Source organism: Lepisosteus oculatus, chromosome 16 (assembly GCF_040954835.1).
Source record: "Lepisosteus oculatus isolate fLepOcu1 chromosome 16, fLepOcu1.hap2, whole genome shotgun sequence".
Taxonomy (NCBI): domain Eukaryota; kingdom Metazoa; phylum Chordata; class Actinopteri; order Semionotiformes; family Lepisosteidae; genus Lepisosteus; species Lepisosteus oculatus.
This window is the reverse complement of record NC_090711.1, coordinates 6,903,086-6,923,559: the sequence shown is the minus strand read 5'-3', so window position 1 is coordinate 6,923,559 and position 20,474 is coordinate 6,903,086. Positions and strand designations below refer to the sequence as shown.

At 43.4% G+C, this 20,474-nt stretch overlaps 1 protein-coding gene across 3 annotated transcripts; it reads right to left on the bottom strand.

The window, feature by feature from the left end:
- Positions 1-420: 420 nt before the first annotated feature.
- Positions 421-20,437, bottom strand: ncoa6 (nuclear receptor coactivator 6). Of its 3 annotated transcripts, none has more exons than XM_069179605.1 (15): positions 20,336-20,437; positions 17,889-18,161; positions 17,382-17,537; positions 16,927-17,049; positions 16,528-16,656; positions 12,872-13,672; positions 11,858-12,001; positions 10,427-11,723; positions 10,050-10,171; positions 6,753-9,773; positions 6,211-6,264; positions 5,929-5,962; positions 5,528-5,569; positions 5,119-5,282; positions 421-3,964 (listed from the first exon to the last, which is right to left on the bottom strand). In XM_069179605.1, the coding sequence occupies exons 2-15, from the start codon at positions 18,118-18,120 to the stop codon at positions 3,912-3,914; spliced, it is 6,372 nt and encodes a 2,123-aa protein (XP_069035706.1). In that variant the 5' UTR covers positions 18,121-18,161; positions 20,336-20,437; the 3' UTR covers positions 421-3,911. The 3 variants fall into 3 exon arrangements, with proteins under 3 accessions (XP_069035706.1, XP_069035707.1, XP_069035708.1); XM_069179606.1 differs by having other exon boundaries at positions 17,889-18,128; positions 20,336-20,433; XM_069179607.1 differs by lacking the exon at positions 5,528-5,569.
- Between the last annotated feature and the right edge of the window lie 37 nt (positions 20,438-20,474).

Here is a 20,474-nt window from a genome sequence, read left to right as displayed (position 1 = left end):
TTTAAAGTAATTTCAACCTTCAAGCTGTAGAAGGTTACAAAACCTGTTTTTTCCTGTTTTGTACCACACAAATTTGTAGACTATTTCTTAACTTTTGTAATTTGCATTTTTTCCCCAGCTCCTGTGCAGTTCTGGAATTCTATTAAGAACTCAACTCATTTCCTATTGGGCCCTACTAATCCTCCATTAAAAGTCAATTTCATTACAATCATGGGAAAAAAAAGGATTACAAATGAAATTCAAAATTCCAAATGAATACTACATTTGGCCATTATCTTTTAAAGTTATCAGGAGGTTCTGTGGTTGACCATTATATTGTTAGATCTTTTTTACAGCACACATCTATATACAGAACAAGCTACATTAATTATGGACTCATAAGGAAAGAAAGGAAACAAATACTTCAAACAGGAACACAAGTAGGAATTTTCCATTTAATGCTCATCTGGATTAAATATTGCAAGCCATAGACAAGCAATGTTTAAGGAAATTGTAACATTTATTGTGAACATCACACTATTACATGATACAAACCCTTAAAATAGTCATTTAAAAAAATTTCATGTGTTTTACTGTGGTCCATTTCTACAACTTATGTCAGAAATATTCTACAAAAGTATTTACAACCACAAAAATAACAACCAATAAAAAAAAAACTCCTAGGCATTGGTACACAAATTAGCTTCTATTCACATACAGTACTTAAGACTGAAAAAGCACTTTCAAAGAAAAATAACATAAAAGCCCAAACTAAAACATATTATTTTTCATATAAATTTCTACCCCTACAGTTACATGGGAGGGCACACTCAAGGGTAAATTTGCCCAGGGAATTAATATTGGAGATGCTGGATTCTGGGGGTTTTCTGTCAACTTCATAAACTCTAAAACCGACACTTCATATACTTGTATAGAGAAAGAAAAACTTGTCCCAAAACTACAACTGAACATGGCATCACCTAAAAAATTCTTCTTTCCATGAAAGGGGAAACATTTTTATGAAGACACTACTTTACTATGATCTAAAAACCACCCACTGTGACAATGAGGCAAGCGAATCGCACACTTTCAGTCTTATGAACCGAGAAACTGTTTGAAGCTGCCTGGCTGTGATATTAACACCTGGTGAGAGACGCAACACTGTACACATGTGAATTGGTCAAAGCTAGTGCCTCCATAGGAAAAAGGAGTTTCTGTGGTGATTTTTTTAGTTTTCAATATACTTGTTTGTTATTTCTTATTTCCGGTTTTAAATTTCCATATGCAGTTGGGTTTGCCAAAACCTCTGTGAAAGATTTTTAATTTGAAGACTTTCTCTAAGAACTGTTCTTGCATTGCAGGAAGGGGGGGGTGGCTATAAAGATTACGTATCTCCTACAATTACAAATACTCCATCTCCGGCACACTAATCCCAAGCTTCTGTAACTGTACACTGTCTCAGTACTACATAACCACTTGAACAAATCATATACAGGTAAAACCTGATTGTCTTTGCCTTAAAATCATCAATACAAAACATTCAGTAAAGACCACACTTTGCAGGTTATGATCTTTTGTAGGTAGACTACCGCAGCACAAAAGGGCCTGTGGTTATAGGTTCTCTCCACTCAATGATCTGGTTTAACTGTAAAATTTCATCCTCATTCATTTGGCAACAAAAGAAAATAAAGTTATTCTTTAAAAAAAAGCAAGTATCACTTCAGTCATGGACATTAAGTAGAATGATATATCATGTGCCACCTCACAATAGCTGACTAAGGGCAGAATTAGCTTAAATCTATTTGAATTTGACACTTACTGAATATTGGTTTATGAGACAGGACCAATCATAGCAATAAGTGAACTTAGAAGAAAATGTGCATAAAATCAGTGACAGGTGGCTTTATTAACTTTAGTAAATCCAGATTTTTAAAAACTATACAGAAATTCTGTTCGGGTTTCTGCCAAAAGGTTACTGCATGACACAGCACTGTTTCTCTAGCAAAAAACTGTGCATAGCCATTTAGTATTTTCACACTAAAGTTCAAAACCCCTTTTTTCAAACGGTTCACTATTTACTATTGGTTCCCATTTGAAATACATAAAATAATAAAGAAAAATATCCAACCTTTTCTTTAAAACATAATTCGCAAAATCAGTAATAGTTAACTTCAGAAAAATCAGTTCACTTAGCTGATAACCTAATCAATGGAGTGAAAGAAAGTACATTATAAGTGGGAATTTTCAGCTTTCTAAGATATGTCCAAATTCAGCTTTAAATATACCCAGTACAGTAAAACATGGGCCTGTAAAGTGCTTTGTGGACACAATGCAAGACGTGTAGGATGTGAAAATCTATTTGGGCTCACAATTTAAAAAATAAATACGTAATATCAAAAAGCAAAACTATAATTTGGAGAAAGAGGAAAATAATCTTCCAAAGCACAAGAATACTAAAGCCATAATTATTGTTTTTGAAGCCATACAGGCAAGGGGCTCCAGGATTCTTTTGTCCTTCAAGGAAATGGGCTCCTCAGAACACAGGCATGTAGCAGCCATGAAAATGAAGATGCAGTGCATTATTTCAGCTGTTTCCAGCTAGAGAACCAAGAGCCACTCACAGGGCCTCTGACACAGTCTGGATAACCCCAGACACAAAGGGAGACCTTTCACCTTCAGTCTAGCCCTGTAAAATCAACACCCAGACCACAGACTGGTTCAGGTGGCTCCACAAAAACGTTATATAAATGTAAATAATTATTATTAAATATTAACAGAGGATTTGCCTACCTACAGTTCAGCTTTAACTTTAAAACACCAGTACCACTGTTTTTAACTGCTCCCAAACCAAAACCGTGTCTAAGATTGCTTAATGGGTCCTTACAGGGAATTTATTCAAAAGCAACCCCTGTCTGTAGAAGGTGGAAAACTCCTTATCTGTTCAATTTGCTTTATATGTTCAGCATCAAGTTCCACTTTACAATCAATTTAACCTGAGTGAGCACTCCTGGGTTATTTGTTGGGTTATTATTCACCTGAAAGATCTAAGACCTAGGCTCCACATATAAATCCGGCCATTAACATCTAAAGTAAACCAACCCACAAAATTGCTGTTAAAAAGAGAGCCTGATGAACCGTTTCCTTTTGAAAATGATGCTGTTTAAAACTTTAGCCAATTACTTCAAAAAACATCCCACAGTCTCAATGACAAGATTTCCCTGCTCAACACATTTAAAATGATGCGCTAAACTCATGGTTCCTCTGATATAGTGAATTAGTAAAAAAAACATGTGCTTCCGGCTCTTTTCGCTGTCAAGATGGAGAGGAGCACTCTACACATACCAAAACGTAAAATACCAGCAACATAATTTACAGCTGAACATCGTCCCAGTAAACAAAGCATGAAGGCATATACACAGAATAGCAATCTTGACGTGCGTATTTCCGTCATTTACAGCTGGGACGAAACTATAAAATCAGTCACATCAGGACTATGATTTGTGTAAAGAAAGGGAGAGATAAAATATTGCCAAATAGAAAGGACAGAACCTTAAAATACAAGAATCAATTTTACTGCTAAAACAATGGAGAAGCAGTAATCTACCCTGATGTGTGTTAATGGCTTCCATGATCTACATTAAACAGAGGAAGGTAGTATAAAATTTAATTCAGAGTAGCAACAAAAATTATACAATAGGCATTTTGATGATCAGATGTCTGAACAGAATTATTCCAGCATTTGAAAAATGAAAACTCTTCTAAATTAAAACTCACATTGCTGCGGGAAACAACACCAATATTATAATTATTAAAACAATCATCTGTACACAGTTATTTCTTCCATTAGAAAGAAAATTAGCCCAGGAAAATAAAAAAACAAAAATGATCAAAATTCACAAAAATGTACAATTCACAGGTTAACAGTACAGGGGTCATTTTGATTTCCTTCGCTTGGCTTGTGTCGGGCTGGTGCCTGTGTTTGAATCTGTAAAGACAGCAGGGAGTTTAATTTAATTAAGGAATATTAACCAAGGGAGTATGTATTTTAAAAAAAACAGCTTAAAACGTTCCTCAAACTCCTGGAAAACCACATTTGTGCAATGTTGTTTTTTTTCCGCATTTTTGGAGGTTCACTCTACATAGCAAATGGATTTCACAATGTTCCGTAACCCAGTTTTCCAAAAACAGGACCTGCAGGTGCACAAACCATTCTGGCAACAAAGAACCAGGAGGGACCTTCTGAAGACGACTTGGTGAGCTCCCCACAAAACAGCCAACCACCTACACACCCCGTCCAAATGCCCTTCTTGTTAAACCTGAGCGTATTATTTTGCAGTCATCAAGTGCAGGCTCAGAATGGGTCACGGCGATGAGTCCTCTAAAAACACATCTTAAAATCCTCTTTAAGTGACCAAAATTTGAATCAAACTGTGGGGAAAGCTGTTGGGCCCCATAATTAGTGGAACTGGATATTTGGGAGAAACAAACCTACCAAAACAGCTGCCCACAGGGACCAAGACTGGACACTCCTGTGTCAGACCAGGGGTTCCCAAAACTGAAACTGGGGGACCTCTATCTCTTCTTGCTTTTGTTTTAGCTGAGTTCTTAATTGCAGGCTAATATAATTTCTATTTTGTGTCATATTTGGAAATTTACGAGTTTCAGAACTTCCCTTATTTAGGTGCGCTGTCTGAAATGTAGCCAAGTCAGCCGCCGCAGATGGAAAAATAAACGCTCATTGTGGGAACGACTGATGCATCATTTCATTTCCAGCTGTGTCTGTTCTTCAGAAACGAATACGTTTAAAACCCTTTTAGTCATAAATAACAGTAAGCAAGTGTTTTCTCCAGACAGAGATTGGCTGAAGGTTTGTCTGCTGTTAACTGCGGGAAACAATTTGCTTCAAGCAGAGCGTTTTTTGAAACTCGGTACTGAATGCAGAAAGAAACCAAGTCTAAACAAACAAGCCGATCAGTTAAAGCCCTCAAAGAGCATCAGTGATGGAGAGCTGGACCAGCAGACAGTGGGTTGGGGAAGCACTATTTTAGAGAGACAATCCGGCGGTCTTCTCGAGCCCCGGTCACTCGTGCTCCGGGACCCCGGCCCACCCGGCAGCGGGCAGCGATTTCTCCTCTGTACCTTTCAGGGCAGTGCTGGCACTGGCCGCGCCCGGCCTGGCCGACCTCTTCCTCTGCCCGTTCTCCGCAGCCTCCAGCGGCCCCGCTCCTTCCTCCGTGTCCCTGTCGGCCCGGGAGCTGCGCCTGATCGAGGCCTTCGGTTTCTCGGGCACGCCCTTGGCCTCCCTAAAGAAAAGCGGGAGGCGCCGCCATTAAGGACAGCTAGAACAGTCCCTGCGCATTCTGAAGACCTAGGCACCGCGTCTGGATTGCTTTGGGCTGCGGCTTTGATCACACCAGACTGCAGGGGTGTACAGGAGAGTGTTTCTCTTGTGCTGTTTTTCCCCACCTAACACAGATACCGTCCGACTTCGCCTGATCGTATAGGAATGGCGACGTCGTGTGCAAGACCAAGCTACGCACATACATACCTCGGGTCAAGATGGACAGGCGTCTTTCTTTTCTTTACAGATCTGTTATAGAAGTGGAAAAACAGCAGTAAACTAATATTGAATAACATTTTTAGAAATGTATCATCTAAAAACTAAGTGATTCGGAAGTCTTACACTGACACAGAGCAGCTCGGTACACCAAATTAGGGAATGGAAATGGAAAAGAAAACCACCAGAGTTAACCCATAAATCATAGAATATACTGAATATACTATTTACTTCCATCTGATATAGAAATACTCAAGATCCCTAATCAATATAGATTATTTAAACTCTATAACTATTTAAGCAGAGAAAATAAGAGGGCCTCCAACAAAGGTCAAAATCATTCCTGATTTTTTGCTTTAAAAGGATATCTGTAAATTTTAAAGACTTCTTACCCATGTTCTGTTACAGTAGCTGCAGCTTCATCGCCTGCAAAAAAAATAAATGTTACTACTAATGACTAACATTCAAGCAGTTTCCCTTTAAGAACGATCAAAATAAATGTTTCTGGATATTTTTTTTAAAATAATGTGCTAAGACTTTACTAAAAATAAACCCATGTGGTTTTACCCATGGTATATTGCAAATTTGATCCTTTCTCATTAAGTAAGAAAATAATGAATTTCTCCATTGTTTCACTTGTTATTAAGAATATGAAGCAATTATGATCGGCTTACCAGTTTTCTCAACTGTAGGGAGCTCTTGCTGTGTGGGTTCAGGCTGACTGGATGCTGAAATCAAAACAAAGGAACTGGTGAAGGACAAACATTGAGGTAGAGAGCATTCCTTTAACTAGGTTTCGGAAATGTAAACATTTGCACATAACTCTCGAATATTAATTATCATGCATTAACTGCAAGTATTTTTATCTTGATGTCTGCCACTGCTTTTTTCCTATGCTGGATGATAGACATAAACATTAAGAACCAGTAAGTTCCACAGAAAGCTCAGTTATGAGGTTCAGTTACTTGTATTGTTTATTGCTATAGAAGCAGCAGTTAGCACTCACTGAGGCCAGTTCAGCTCTTTAACACACCACTACGCTGCATCATGATCGGAAAGAGCAATGTTAATTTTCTAAAGTAAATATGAGGTTTAAAATTGGAACTTTGTTAGCAGTTGAACAATTATTATTCTTATTCCTCCGCTATGGCTAAAGTGCAGATGAAAGTGGATTTTATCCTGTGATAATGATTATTTCTTGATTGAAATAAATTACCTGTGCTTTGAGTGTTCCCTTGCAACCCTTTGTCCTGTGTCAGGTCCTTCTGTTGCACTAGCTGACTGGTCTCGGGCACTGGAGGAATAGGAGGACCCTCTGTGGGAGTAACTGGTGTTGCTGATGCAGGCGAGCTGCCCACAGAATTAGGAGGCCCAGCAGCCGATCCAGCAGATGCAGGTACAGGGGCAGGAGCAACTTTCAAGGGGGCAGGACGCTGTTGCTCTCCCTCAGGAAGGTTGGTCTGTGCACTCACATGAGAAGCCTGATGACATGGGCTCTCAACAGCTGATCCTGGCTTTGCTTCAACCACAGGTGGTGTTGGATGGTCCTCATTTTTTGGTGTAGATTCAGACACACCCACACTTGTTTTGGTCACACCCATCTGGCCAATTTTCTCAAGCTTACTCTTGCTTGATGTAGCTGTAGGAGACATTGGGCTCCTCCTGGCATGTACTGCTCCTGGACTGGCACAAGGTGGAGGACTAGTCAGAGGCTGGGAGGATGGGGAAGGAATGGTATTTGGACGTGGTGAAGGTAGCTCTACAGGGCCAGGCTTGGACAAAGGAATCTCAGCATGGTTCCCTTCTTTTGGAGTTTCGTGGTGCTGCTGTTGGGACTGGTTAAAGACATTCGCAGGAGGTCCCTGGCTTGAAGACGCCTGAACCTGTCCCAGGACAAGAGGGCGAGTGGTCTGGGTATTGGGTGGGTTGATGGAGGCAGGCTGAGTGGTTGTAGATGCTGGAGAAAACTGAATATTAGATGGCATTTGAAGTGGCCCAACCATAGTGACTGGCTGGGTCATCACATTTGTACTAGGAGGCATGGGAGAAGCAGGCACCTGAAAGATGGGGTTGATGAACACTGGTCCTGTAATAAACTGAGCTGGGCGGGAGGTGGCAGGGGCCGAGGTGGACGCCTGACTTTCAGAAGACTTAATATTCTTATTAGGCACAGTTACTACAGTAGACACTAAGGTGGGGGGAACATGAGTTGAAGCACTAGTAGATGAACTGATCTGATTGGAGGTGACAAAAACCGTGATCTGGCTGGTAGGAATGGAAGTTGATGAGGCTGGCCTCTGCATGACAGCAGGCACATTTGGCACCGGGTTGGTATTTGGGAAGGTTTCTGAATCATTCACAACAGCAAGAGTGGCTGCATCATTGCTCTGTGAAGTGCTAGGATTCTGAACGGCCTCCTGATCCCCTGCAAACCGAGGAGACACTTTCCTATTCTGATCATCTTCTTGAGGACCATCCAGAATGGGCTGTAAGGAAACATTGGGAGCGCCTGAAATGTCCAGAAGCTGGCCGAGAGACGTCGGAGCATCTCTCAGAGTAGGAGAAGGAGCAGTTTTGGAATCCTCTGGAGTTGAAAGCAGTGGCTGAACTTTCTCTGGAACAGAGGCATCTCGTCTAGATGACTCCTCAACTATAGACTTCTGTTCTTGAGTAGCACGGGGACTTTTTATCTCTGGTAACGAGGGGTCTCTTTGAGACTGTGCTGTATGGCGTGCTTCCATTGCTGTGGTTTGGCCTTCCTTGTTCATTTCCGTAGGATTGCCAAGGGGAGAAGGGAAAGGGTTCTGAATGTGCTGCGTGCCTGAAGTACTGGATGGCACAGTATTGCCAACAGAACTGGGTAAAACTGGAGGTGGATTCCCTAATATATTTTGGGGATTCACCATGGGTTGTTGGTGCTGGGGAGAAGTAAGAGCAAGCTTGGCCTTTGCATTTTGTCTTCCAGGACTTGGGGTTGTCTTACGACTAGAAGCTGGGCTGGACCGCCTGCTGTTGCTTGGGCTGCTCCTCTTTGCAAGACCTCCTGTGCTAACCTTCTCCAGCTTGGTGCCTGTACCACCTGCATTGCTGCCTGAAGTGAAAGTCTGTTGTCCATTGTTACTGTTACCTAGAGACGTTAGACTGGACGGAGCCTGTCCAATGGCTTTCAGGGTGGTAGGGTTAAGACCCTGCTGGTCAAATCCTCGATTCAGATTGGGCTGCCTTGGGGGCAAAGGGATATTAATCTGAGGGGGGAAAAGGCCAGCAATGGAAGCATTTAACCTCTCAGGAGAGAGATTGATTTCAGAGGGTTCTGTGCTCGGAGGACGGTTGGTTGGAGTATGTGGATAGTAGGGCCTAGGACTGGCCCGGTTTGGTGTCTTAGGCCGAGAAGCCTGCGAAGTGGTGGGAGCATTGGGAAAATGAAGACCATGTGAACCAGGTATGGGACCCGACTGCTGCGGCTGCTGCAACTGATGCTGAGGGCTAGCACCCTGATGCTGGGGAAGAGGTGAAGGCCCAGGCTTTATCATTAGCTGGCTAGCACCTGGGTTGCCAACTATCTGTGGTCCACCATTTCCAGCCTGGTGACCCATTTCAGAGGTTGAACCATCCTGCAGAGTGTGCATGCCAGCAACTTCCTCAGAGCTTAAAGATGGGACAGCCTGTGCTGCTTCCCCAAGAGGCATTCTCCTTGCAGCCAACTGTGGGTTTACCATTAGAGGACCTCTGGGTTTATCTGGGGAAGGAGGAATGGTGCCTGATCCTTGTAGACTGATCATCATTGGCATACTGCCTTGTTGGGGAACTGGCATCCTCTGCCCATCTGTTGGATTAAGGGGCCCTCTAGGCTGAGGTCCTCCCTGAGGCAGAGGTAACCTGACTGATTTGGGATCCTGCTGCATCATAAGCATCATCATCATTTGTTGTTGTTGCTGTTGCTGCTGCTGTTGTTGTTGCTGTTGCTGCTGCTGCTGTTGTTGCTGTTGCTGCTGCTGCTGTTGTTGTTGTTGTTGTTGCTGTTGTTGTTGCTGCTGCTGTTGTTGCTGCTGCTGTTGTTGCTGCTGCTGCTGCTGTTGCTGCTGCTGAAGCTGATTCTGGTGCATCTGAGGTTGGCCCTGGGACATCACCCCTGCCTGGCCTGGTGGCAGACCCTGCATCTGTTGCTGCTGTTGTTGCATGAACTGAATGGGTATTTGCTGCAGGGTTCTTTGGTCTCCAGGTTGAGCAGGAAACCCTAAAAACACCATATAAAGACCAATGAGTCAAGGAACCAAATACAGAACACAGAACACAAAACACAAATACAGATGTTGAGCAGATCATCAACAACTACTATATACCTCTTCCTTGTGGGACGTCTACACTTCTCTGCTTCTGCTTTACCACCAGCCAGGAATTTACAACAGGCCCCAAGTGATTCAACTACTGATTTTTCCCCAAAACAAAAGGAATATATTGGATTAAGGCTAGAATGTAAATAAAGCAGCGAGTTCCATGTTCTACTACTGACCTGGAGGCCTATTTGTGAAGTCTGAAATCTTTGGGCCAGCTGTGTCTATTCCCACTCCTTGCTCTCCAGTCAAGGCCTGTCCCTCAGCATCTTCCATGCCAGGAGGTCGTCCATCAAGTCCACTAGAGCCAAAAAAATGCCCCTCAATTAAAACATTACCCCTACAAAACCAACTTTTCCATTGTGTTTTATTTGTAATATAATGGCAGAAAAACTATTTCGGTCCTAAAACTAGGAATTTAATTACTCATTTGTACATGCATGCTTTTAGCATGTGGTCTTAAGCTTAAATCAATATGTGGGTAAACTCGTGGAAACAGGTTTACACAACGGTTTTACCGTGTCCGCAAGAAGAGAAGATACTGAATTTTCCTCACCCAAGACCATCATCTGGCTGCTGTCCTGGTGGCCCACCGTTATTGGTTTTCTTCTTGCGTGGTGGTTTCTTCTTCTTGGGTTTGGTCTGGTTAACTCCTGTTTGCTTTCCCCCTTGACCAAACTGACTGGCCGAAATATCGCTCTGCAGCAGGTTGACCAGAAGGGGACTGGTCAAAGTTACATCTTTGTTTCCAGGGAAGCCACCAGGTTGCACGCAAGGACTCCCCATGGGCATCTGACCGCCAAACTGGGTATTGAAAGGCATTCCATGACCAGGAAAATGTCCATTACCAACCTGCATATGAGAGGGGCCCACAATTCCCTGTTGCTGTGGTTGCTGGGATTGGACATCTGGAAGCATCTGCTGCAATGCCATCTCTCCAGCACTACTACTGGGGTCACTAAGCTGCTGTGGCTGTTGCTGTACCACCTGTTGTTGCTGCTGTAGTTGTTGTTGCTGCTGTTGTAACTGTTGTTGCTGTTGCTGTAGCTGTTGTTGCTGCTGCTGTTGTTGTTGTAGATGTTGTTGCTGTAACTGTTGCTGCTGTAGTTGCTGCTGCTGCAGTTGTTGTTGTTGCAGTTGCTGCTGCTGCTGCTGTTGTTGCTGCTGCTGAACCAAATGATGGCTTCCTGGAAGCCTCATGGGCTGTCCATGGAGGCCCATTACTTGGTTGGGGTTGCCATTCATAGGAATTTGTTGCGATTGTTGCGGCTGTTGTGTTGCTTGCTGTTGCTGCTGTTGAGCTAACTGAGTCTGAAACTGGACCAGACCGCCCTGCACATTAGGTGAAGGCCCCCTCATGATCTGTCCTTGCATTACACCTGCCTGACCCTTAGCTCCAAATTTGTTCCCTTGTATCTGACTGGCAATCATTTGCTCCATCATAGCGTTCTGCGGCAGGATGACCTGATGACCCTGGCTGCCCATTACTTGTCCATGACCTATCATGGTCTGGCCCTGCTGGGGCATCATCTGTTTTGGAGGAGTCATTCCTCGCTGAGGAATCATATTTGGGTTCTGCCCCCCAGTAAGAATCTGCCCCTGGTTGATGATCTGAGCCCTGGATAGTACTGTCTGCCCACTTTGGCCTTGGACCATCTGACCTGGGGATGAGGGGATGGGCTGATGTTGCATTCCTATCATTTGGGTCTGGATGCCCTGTGAGGGCTGCCCCATGCTACCAGCTGCAGTGCTCCCAGGAGGCTGGTTGTTCATGCTACCATGAGGACCCATTACATTCGGCTGAACATGGGTTCCCTGCATATGGTTGGATACAGAGGCAGAGGGCTGTACACCTGGATTAGAGAACAGAACATAATACAAAATTAGAAAACAACAAAACAAAAATCGGGCTGCATTTTCTGCATTCACCTGATGATCTATGATCAAATTCAACATTTTCTGCAGAATTCATACGGGATACACATACCTGCATGCTGAATGCTCTGGCTGCTCTGAAGCTGGGGATTTGTGTTTACAAGGGTTCCCGAAGTGCTAGGTGTCACTTGGCCCTGAAGGAAGTTCTGGTTGCCCTGTAGATTTTGGAACCCCATGGGCAGTCGTTTGGGAATGCCTAAAAAGACGACAGCAATACGTAAGATGCATCTGCAAATGTACTGCTATTACTTACTCTAACTCATTTTTTGTATGTAATGAACTGAATTAAAAAACAAAGCTATGGAATCATATTTATTCTGCAAAGTTAGAATATTTTAAATAGGCACTGAATATCTAAAAATTAATGATGAGATTAAAAGACCAATATGAACAGATAGCTAACTACATAAGTTGTGCTACATGACAAATCTGTTAAATACTGTAGATTATTTAAGGGGAACTGCAGTCACAACTTCTCAGACCGGTTATAAAATCTCATCAACAAAATAAATTTTGCAAATACCGAATTAAGCACAAAATCCTGAATTTTGTGAAATTACTGTACGATCACCACATTGTCACAAACTGCTGGTCTTGCCACGGGCGAGAGCGAGAGTTGGTGAGGATCGCAACATGAAGCAGCCCTTCCTGCTCACTAGTCACAGCCTTTACTTAGTAATGCGATGTACAGGCGAATAAGTACAGGCTGTGCAGCAGACATTACACCGCAGAAATGTTCCAAGGTGATCTGTAGTATTTGTCGGCAGAACCGTCTCAAAGTCAAGACCAATATTTCTATTGGATTAAAAGAGATGTATGGCAATATGGCTCTGCGCATACCTGAAAATGTTGTCTATTTAGTGATGTAAATTGGAGGATTTATACATGATCATGTACATTTTACTTTCAATGTAGTTTGAAATGCACTCATCGATGCCGATTCTCTCTAAACCCAAAATATAAAATAAGTGTTGCAGTTCCCCTTGAATCACTATTACTAGATCCCAATAAGTCAGACATAAAGGAAAGTGAACAACACTTGGGATTGGACAGAAGACCAACTTGCCTCCCATTCCAGGGTGGGATCCCTGAGGGATCTGTCCTTGCTGGGCCATCACCATAAATCCAGGCTGCATATTTCCCTGCGGTCCTAACACAGCCCTGCCTGGGGAGCTGACAGCCTGGGGAAAGCCCTGCGGGGCTGGGGGGCGAGGGGCCAGCTGAGCTGGGCTCTGTCCCATCATCGGCGGTGTCCCAGGAGAGCCCTGCTGGAAGGGCGAGGGAGAGGAGACGGGGGACTTGGAAGTGAGGTGTGTCTGCGGGGCTGCAGAAGGAGGTGGAGGTGGGGGGCCCCTAGGTCCAGCCACCACAGGGGGTCCCTGGAGGTTTTTGGGCTGAGGGGCTGCAAACTGGGGGTTCCCAGCCTGCTGAGGTTGCTGCCCCATAGCATTGAAGGCCTGTCCAGCTTGCTGGCTGCCAAAAGGGTATGGAGGGGGAGGATGACTGGGGGTCTGAACCGTTGCCAGGGAGGGACGTGTTGCCATCTGCGCTGGGGGCATTTTCTTCCAGGCAGGTCCGAGGGGCCCCTGGGCTGGCGGGGGCTGGAGAGCGCCCGAGGGCAGCTGGTTCCAGCCCGCTGGAATGGGGATCTGGTTGGGCGGCGTGAACTGAGTGCGAGCGCCGCTTAACGGGGGGTGCTGGGGCTGCTGTTGCTGCAGCTGCTGGAGGGCGGCAGGGTTCATCTGCCTGGCGGCCTGCACGGCCGGCATGTGGTGAGCCTGGGCCTGCAGGGGGGTGGGCACGTGAGGCGGCGGCTGCACCTGCTGCTGCTGCCCAGCCAGACCCGACAGCAGGGGGTCCATCGTATCTGGGAGGAAGAAGCCACAGGCACAAAGATTAAAACCCAAATCGCTCCGTATGCGACAATAAGTTATCACAACAAATATCTAGAAGATGCCGGCAACTTAACGGACTCCAAAGATTTCTCATAGACTCGTAGAAAATCATACGAATATGGTTTGATTTAAAAAAAAACATAAAGCACGTGTTTTCCTACATTTTACTTAAGAGTTTTAAAAAATGATTTGCTTGTTAGGAAATCGCCGTAAATTTTGAAGGGGGGAAAACCACCAAAGAAAAACTATATTTTTATGCTCATTTATCCTTTTTGAACCAAAAATGCACAAGAAATAATTCTTCATACACATTGTTGAAGACAACAATGACTGATAATAATGTGATGCCGTCTAAAGCACATGGCCTGAAGTGGACGTTTCCAAAGGGAATTTGTTAAAGCTGTTTTATTGAGGTAGAGAAGTGAACAAACTCAATAAAGCAAGGCTGAGCACCCGCCTTCAAATGTTGCCATCCTGACCAGGTGGCACTGGATACAACTACACAAAAGGGCTCACATTATTATATAGATAATATTCATTTAAATTGTTACAAGATTCGAAATTGCACCTCTCTTTTTTACTTAAAAATAAGGTTGGCATTAGTTGCCTTTTTTCTGATGCTCCTTAAAATGACCTTTTCCACTAGCTCATCGGAAATCCATCCATTTTCTAACCCCTTCCTCCGATTCGAGGCTGAGAGGGAGCCAGAGCCCACCCAGACGTGCAACAGGTGGAAGGCAGGATACACCCCTGATGGGATGCCAGCCCACCACAGGGCAAACACACAGACACGTTTTGCATACTTGAAGCCAATCAGCATGGTTTTATACTAAGGAAGGGAACCTAAACAGCTGGTGGAAACCCACACGAACACAGGGAGAATATTATAATAATAATAATAATAATAATAATAATAATAATAATAAATTGCTTACACTTATATAGCGCTTTTCTGGACACTCTACTCAATTATTATTATGAAGCTCAGCAGGTGTGAGCCTGGTCAGTACCTGGATGGGAGACCTCCTGGGAAAAACTAAGGTTGCTGCTGGAAGAGGTGTTAGTGGGGCCAGCAGGGGGCTCTCACCCTGCGGTCCATGCGAGTCCTAATGCCCCAGTATAGTGACAGGGACACTATACTGTAAACAGGCGCTGTCCCTCGGATGAGACGTAAAACCGAGGTCCTGACTCTCTGTGGTCATTAAAAATCCCAGGGCGTTTCTCAAAAAGAGTAGGGGTGTAACCCTGGCATCCTGGCCAAATTTCCCCATTGGCCCTTACCAATCATGGCCTCCTAATAATCCCCATCTATGAATTGGCTACATTACGCTGCTCTCCTCCCCACTGATAGCTGATGTGTGGTGAGCGTTCTGGCGCACTATGGCTGCCGTCGCATCATCCAGGTGAGGCTGCACATTGGTGGTGGTGGAGGGGAGTCCCCATAACCTGTAAAGTGCTTTGAGTGGAGTGTCCAGAAAAGCGCTATATAAGTGTAAGCAATTATTATTATTATTACATGCGGTTCTTTTTTTCCCTGAGTTGTTTTTAAATCTAGCACATTCCATTTTTCAAACTTCTAATGTGCATAATCAATGAAACGTGTACATTCTTGTCATTATTTCTTAATGCAGCAGCATTCCATACCATTATGCAAGAGGATACTAATGTTACATTTACAAACTCTATTACAAACATATTTGGCCGATGAGCACCTATACAACTGAGTCATTCACATATTTAAAAAAAACAAGTACCGTGTTTGCCAAGTTGTGAGCAATCAATATCCATTTAACAACACTTGATATCCGTCAGTTTATGATATCATGTACCAAGCTTCATTCTTTGAACAGGTAAAATCATCATCACCATTTCCATTTATGTGTTTGTCTTCATGTATATTACCCCCACATGAACATTTAAGCATTTCTGATTATCTTGGACTGACTAAAACAGAAATGTCAAATATAAATACTTAATAATAACACAAAAAAATGTCAGAGGCAACAATGATAGAAGTGTTAGCAATGATTCCACTTTCAGGGCAATTAGTCTGAGAATGAGACACTGGCTCATGTATTAGAAATGCATTATGACCACCCGATTATGTATTTTCACAGACCAAATATTTCAAAAGGCCACTGACATACCAAAATAAAAACATACTCCAAAACCACTGAAACATGAGATAATACATACAGATTTAAACAGCAACAATTAGACTCAAAGAGACTCAAAGTAGCCTATTGTTTACATCGTTTCCTTCATATTCTTAATATTCACAGCAGACAGAATACAGGAGTCTACTGTACACCAAGAGTCATACTGATTTAGAAAAAGAGTTCCTGAGCAGTTAACATTAAAGTGCTTTGCACAAAATCAAACAGTCACATCAATCACATCATGTGACCGGTCTGTTTGACCATTTTCCCTTAAATACAATCAAGGATAAATGAGGGTTTTGTAAACAACAGCTGTACTATTTACTGTTCACCAGAAGAGAGGTTTTGAAAATATTCTGAAGATCAAGCGAAGTACAATATGGTGGTTCAATAACACTTCCTCATTCAGATATAGGCTTGCATAGGGCTTTTAGTACCTTTTTTTCACCATTTAGTAAAGCCCGGGAAAAAGGATCTCAGGCATCTGTTAATTTTTGGAAAGAAATACTCAAACAGTACTTTGAATATTTACCCGTCCAATTACATTTTTTTGGTGACGAAGAAAACTAGCATGTGGATAAAAAAGCAAGACCACGCACCCTCTGTCTTAATTGATCACAGCGGCTTAAGCCCACCCCTAGAGAACCGAGCACGAGGACAGACCCTACCTGTGTGGGAAGGAGGCCGCACTGTCCGCACCTGCATCTGTGCACCCCCTCCTGGGACCAGCAGCTGTGCCCCCATTCCTGGTCCGGAGGTCACCATGGACACAGAGGGGCTATTCATCCGCATGGGGCCTGTAAGAAAATAACCATCGGCAACTATCGGAAGGGTCACGTTAGCTCCCTTCTTGCTTTTTCTTCATCGATTTTCACCAGGCCCTGACACTCAACCGATTATTCTCCAAGTGCCAAGTCAATAAGCGCTTAGGGCACAGTTAAAGGTACTTGAATGTATCATCTATATCCAAAACCCACAGTTTAGTTTTTGAACAACATACATGCAGCGAGTGACATGTTTCTGATGATGCTTTGAATAATTATTAGAATAGTCAGTAGAGACTGTACCTGGACCCTGCTGCATGGGGAAGCCCATATCCATTCTCATCTGATTGGCTGCCCCTATGGGTCCATTGACTCTGACCTCTTGACCTCTGTTCTGTGCCAGAGCTACATTTATAGCACCTTCCCCTAAACACAAACACCATGATTGAAACAGAACATTCAGCATTATATATACATTAGTGAAATACTGGAATCAATGCTGCACGGGATCTGATCAACAGTCACAGCATTAGAAGCAACACATTGCTCATGTGGTCTTGTTCTGCATAACCAATTTGCTGAAACTAAAAAAAAAATACATCAACGGAAAAAAAAAATTCTGCATATCATTGGGGAATGTTTCCAAATGATGATAAAGAAACTTCACAAAGCAATCCGTGGAACATCTGGTTTAAATATTTCTCCAAACCCGGACTGCAGAAATATTTCAAAACGGCTGTCCACCTCTCCTAGCTCACCTTCTATCTGCACAGACAGGATGCCCAGATCGCGCAGCTGCTGCTGGTTGTTCTGCGCGATCAGCCGCAGGCGGTCGGCGGCGTCCCGGGGGATGTTGAACGTCACGCGCACGCTGTTCCAGGGCTCCAGCCGCTGGGGCAGCAGCCGCTCCGAGTCTGCCCGGGCACAGGAGGGAAAGACGGGTGAGAGGAAACCACGAAGAAGCCCCGCCAACGCCCAGCCGCGGCCGGTGTGAGTGACAGAATTCGCAGTTAAGGCACTGAAAAGTAGGAGTTTGCACTGATGTTTTGTTTTATGTAAATGTCCATACCTGATGCTGGATTCTACTACTCTAGTCACACTATTACAACTTTCCACTGTTACCTCTGTACTTGGTTCTGTATAAAAGCATAGACAGATTGTGATCCAATATCGTTTTCCCAGTGAGATCAAATCTTTGCTTTTATCCATAATGTGGTGGGTACAGTGTATTTTAATTCTCACAATGCTATCGCGTTGTTGCTCACCTAGTTCCAGCATGCCTGGCATACTTTCTAAGAAGTTGTGCAGGTTCTCCTGGAAGTCTTCATCACCCATGTTGCCCTTAAAGGCGATGAAGATGTTGGAGTTGTTGTCCTGGCAGCGGGGCCGGGGTGAGAGGTCATGGTCATCCTCCACCCCAGAGTCCAGCCCCGTGTCTGGTTCGCCCACAGGTGCTGTCCACGCTGAGGGTGGCTCTCGGCCCTGCCAGTCTGCCATTGCCCCTCCTGTAGAGCAGCGAGGCTTGATCAAAACCAACCCTGCAGAACCGAGAGGCATTGTGGGAAGGGCTTGAGCTCAGGTTCACACAAGTAACAGCCAATCAGGTGCAGCACAAAAAAAGGTCAAAACAGACTACCTGACAACCTCACAGTGCGGCTCACAGGAGCTGTACAATGGGCCCAGTACTGTTAAGATCTCAATTACATTTATCAGCTATGGGAAAAAAAAACATTTCAGGAACAAAAAACTATTTTTAATGTTCTCATAAACATTCTAAATTGAATGAACAATTATTGCTCCTAAAGGGATGTCTTGCACATCACAAAGCTCATACACAAATACGACCACAATATAATGCAGCAACAATAACAAAGTTGTTTGGTGTTTGGACCACATTCAACGTCCAGTACCATAAGGGTTAAAAAACAAAAAATGTTCTTACAAAAATCCAAAAACAAAACTAATGTGATCCCTACCTACAAACATTTTAATATAGAAGAGTTGAACGCTTTTAGGTATAAAGGAAAGAAGTGATCTCTTAGTCTTTATACAGAAGATGCAATACCTTCTCCCTGAGGATAGGAAGGTATATTCTAAAAAGAGTGGAGGTGAGGGGTCATCTCAGATTTTATGTGCAAAATTAATAATATATCACTCCATTACTGAGTCCAGGATTGTGGAAGTAGTCTTGCCACCAGTCCTGATCACTTTGTTCAATTTATTTTTGAATATAGGACAAGGCACCTCCCCAGCTCTGAATACAAAAGGTTAGGCCTCTCTGTATAAAACATCTTATTACAAGGGTCAACACTGTGCTTTCTACGCTGCTATATCGGCCTTCATGAGCGGTTGGAAACATGACAGACATGCACCATCACAGCTTCCAAAGAAGCACCATCACTGAAGAAGAATGCACAATGTTTCTTCAACTTTTCAGATTATAGAGAAGTTCAATGCAATTTTCCTTCAAAAGAGGCAATCCAACTGAAGCTCAGCTCTTTGACAGAAGAGACTGGGCTGGACCACACAATTTGTGACATTAACTATAAAAATAAGAGCATAAAATGATCGTACCCCATGGTCATTCAGCCTACCTAAGCGAAAGAGTATTCAGAAACCTGAGTTTCATAATAAACCCCTTTCTTTTCAGCATTTTTACATGCAGAAAATAAATACCAGATACCAGCACCACACACGAATTCACACAATCTCGACCTCCAAGAATAAACTGAACAGATAACGCAAAAGCATGACAGACAGCAACTGACAAAACCGACCTTTACGTCTAGGAAAAATGAATAAACCCTGCATGGATTTAATAATTTAATAATAGAGTCAACAGAAGGAGTAATTATTCCTCCTCAAAAACAGTTTATCTTTGGCAGTAATATGACCAACAAGGAATGCAGAAAATGCATGTATATTCGTATTTAAACCACTATAACGAATCCGAGCAGCTTATAAGATAATTCAGTAACATTTAGCAGTCTGTGCACTGTAGTTATGTACAAGATACAAGAGCGGCATTATTGTACATCTTAAAAAGATCATATACAGGAACCATTTCTCACGAAAATACATTTCTTTAAAAATCTCAATATAAATTTGAGTTCAAGTAAAAAGAAACAAAAGCTGTGATCGTGACAGGAAAAATATAAGTTAGGGTTTTGACACCTTAAAATAATGGTTTGTAAGAATGATAGCACCCATATCAAAATGCTGCATATTTTGCATTTGCCGAGTAATTTATTTCCATCATTTCAAACATCACACACACTGTTGGCTACCAGTCTGGAGGAGATGCATGCGATGGTTACGGTGGAGATGTTATCCCAACGATGCGCGTCAGCAGTCAGAAGAAAACCCTTTTTGGTGACATTTTGGTTTCAACCTGCAGGTTTCCGAGACGCGAAGGCGTCCCCCCTGCTCGCTTCAGACCGAAAACCGTACGACAGACGCGAACTCGAACCCGAAAGGAGCGGATTTCGTTTTCCGCCCGAGATTTGCGATGTATGAACGCAACCATCACAGGCCCTCCGAGTTTGGTTTTCCGCCACCATGGATGTGCAGGCTATACACCGGCTCCGCAGCCGGAGATCTGAATCTCTGCCATAGTCGGTAAAAACGCCCTCGCTTTATTGCAGTTACACCTTTTAATCTTTTTTCTTTAAGCCAAGCAGAACAAGCACATAGGCTGGGTTTTAATCCTTACCTGATCACTCCATTGGAATCAACTCCTGTTCGGTAACAAAAAAAAAACGGAGCAGGCAGCCGTGACAACAACACGAAGCGAGGGGGGGGGGGTGGGCAGACACTAGACAGCCTTTTCTCGTTTTCGCCCTATTCACAAA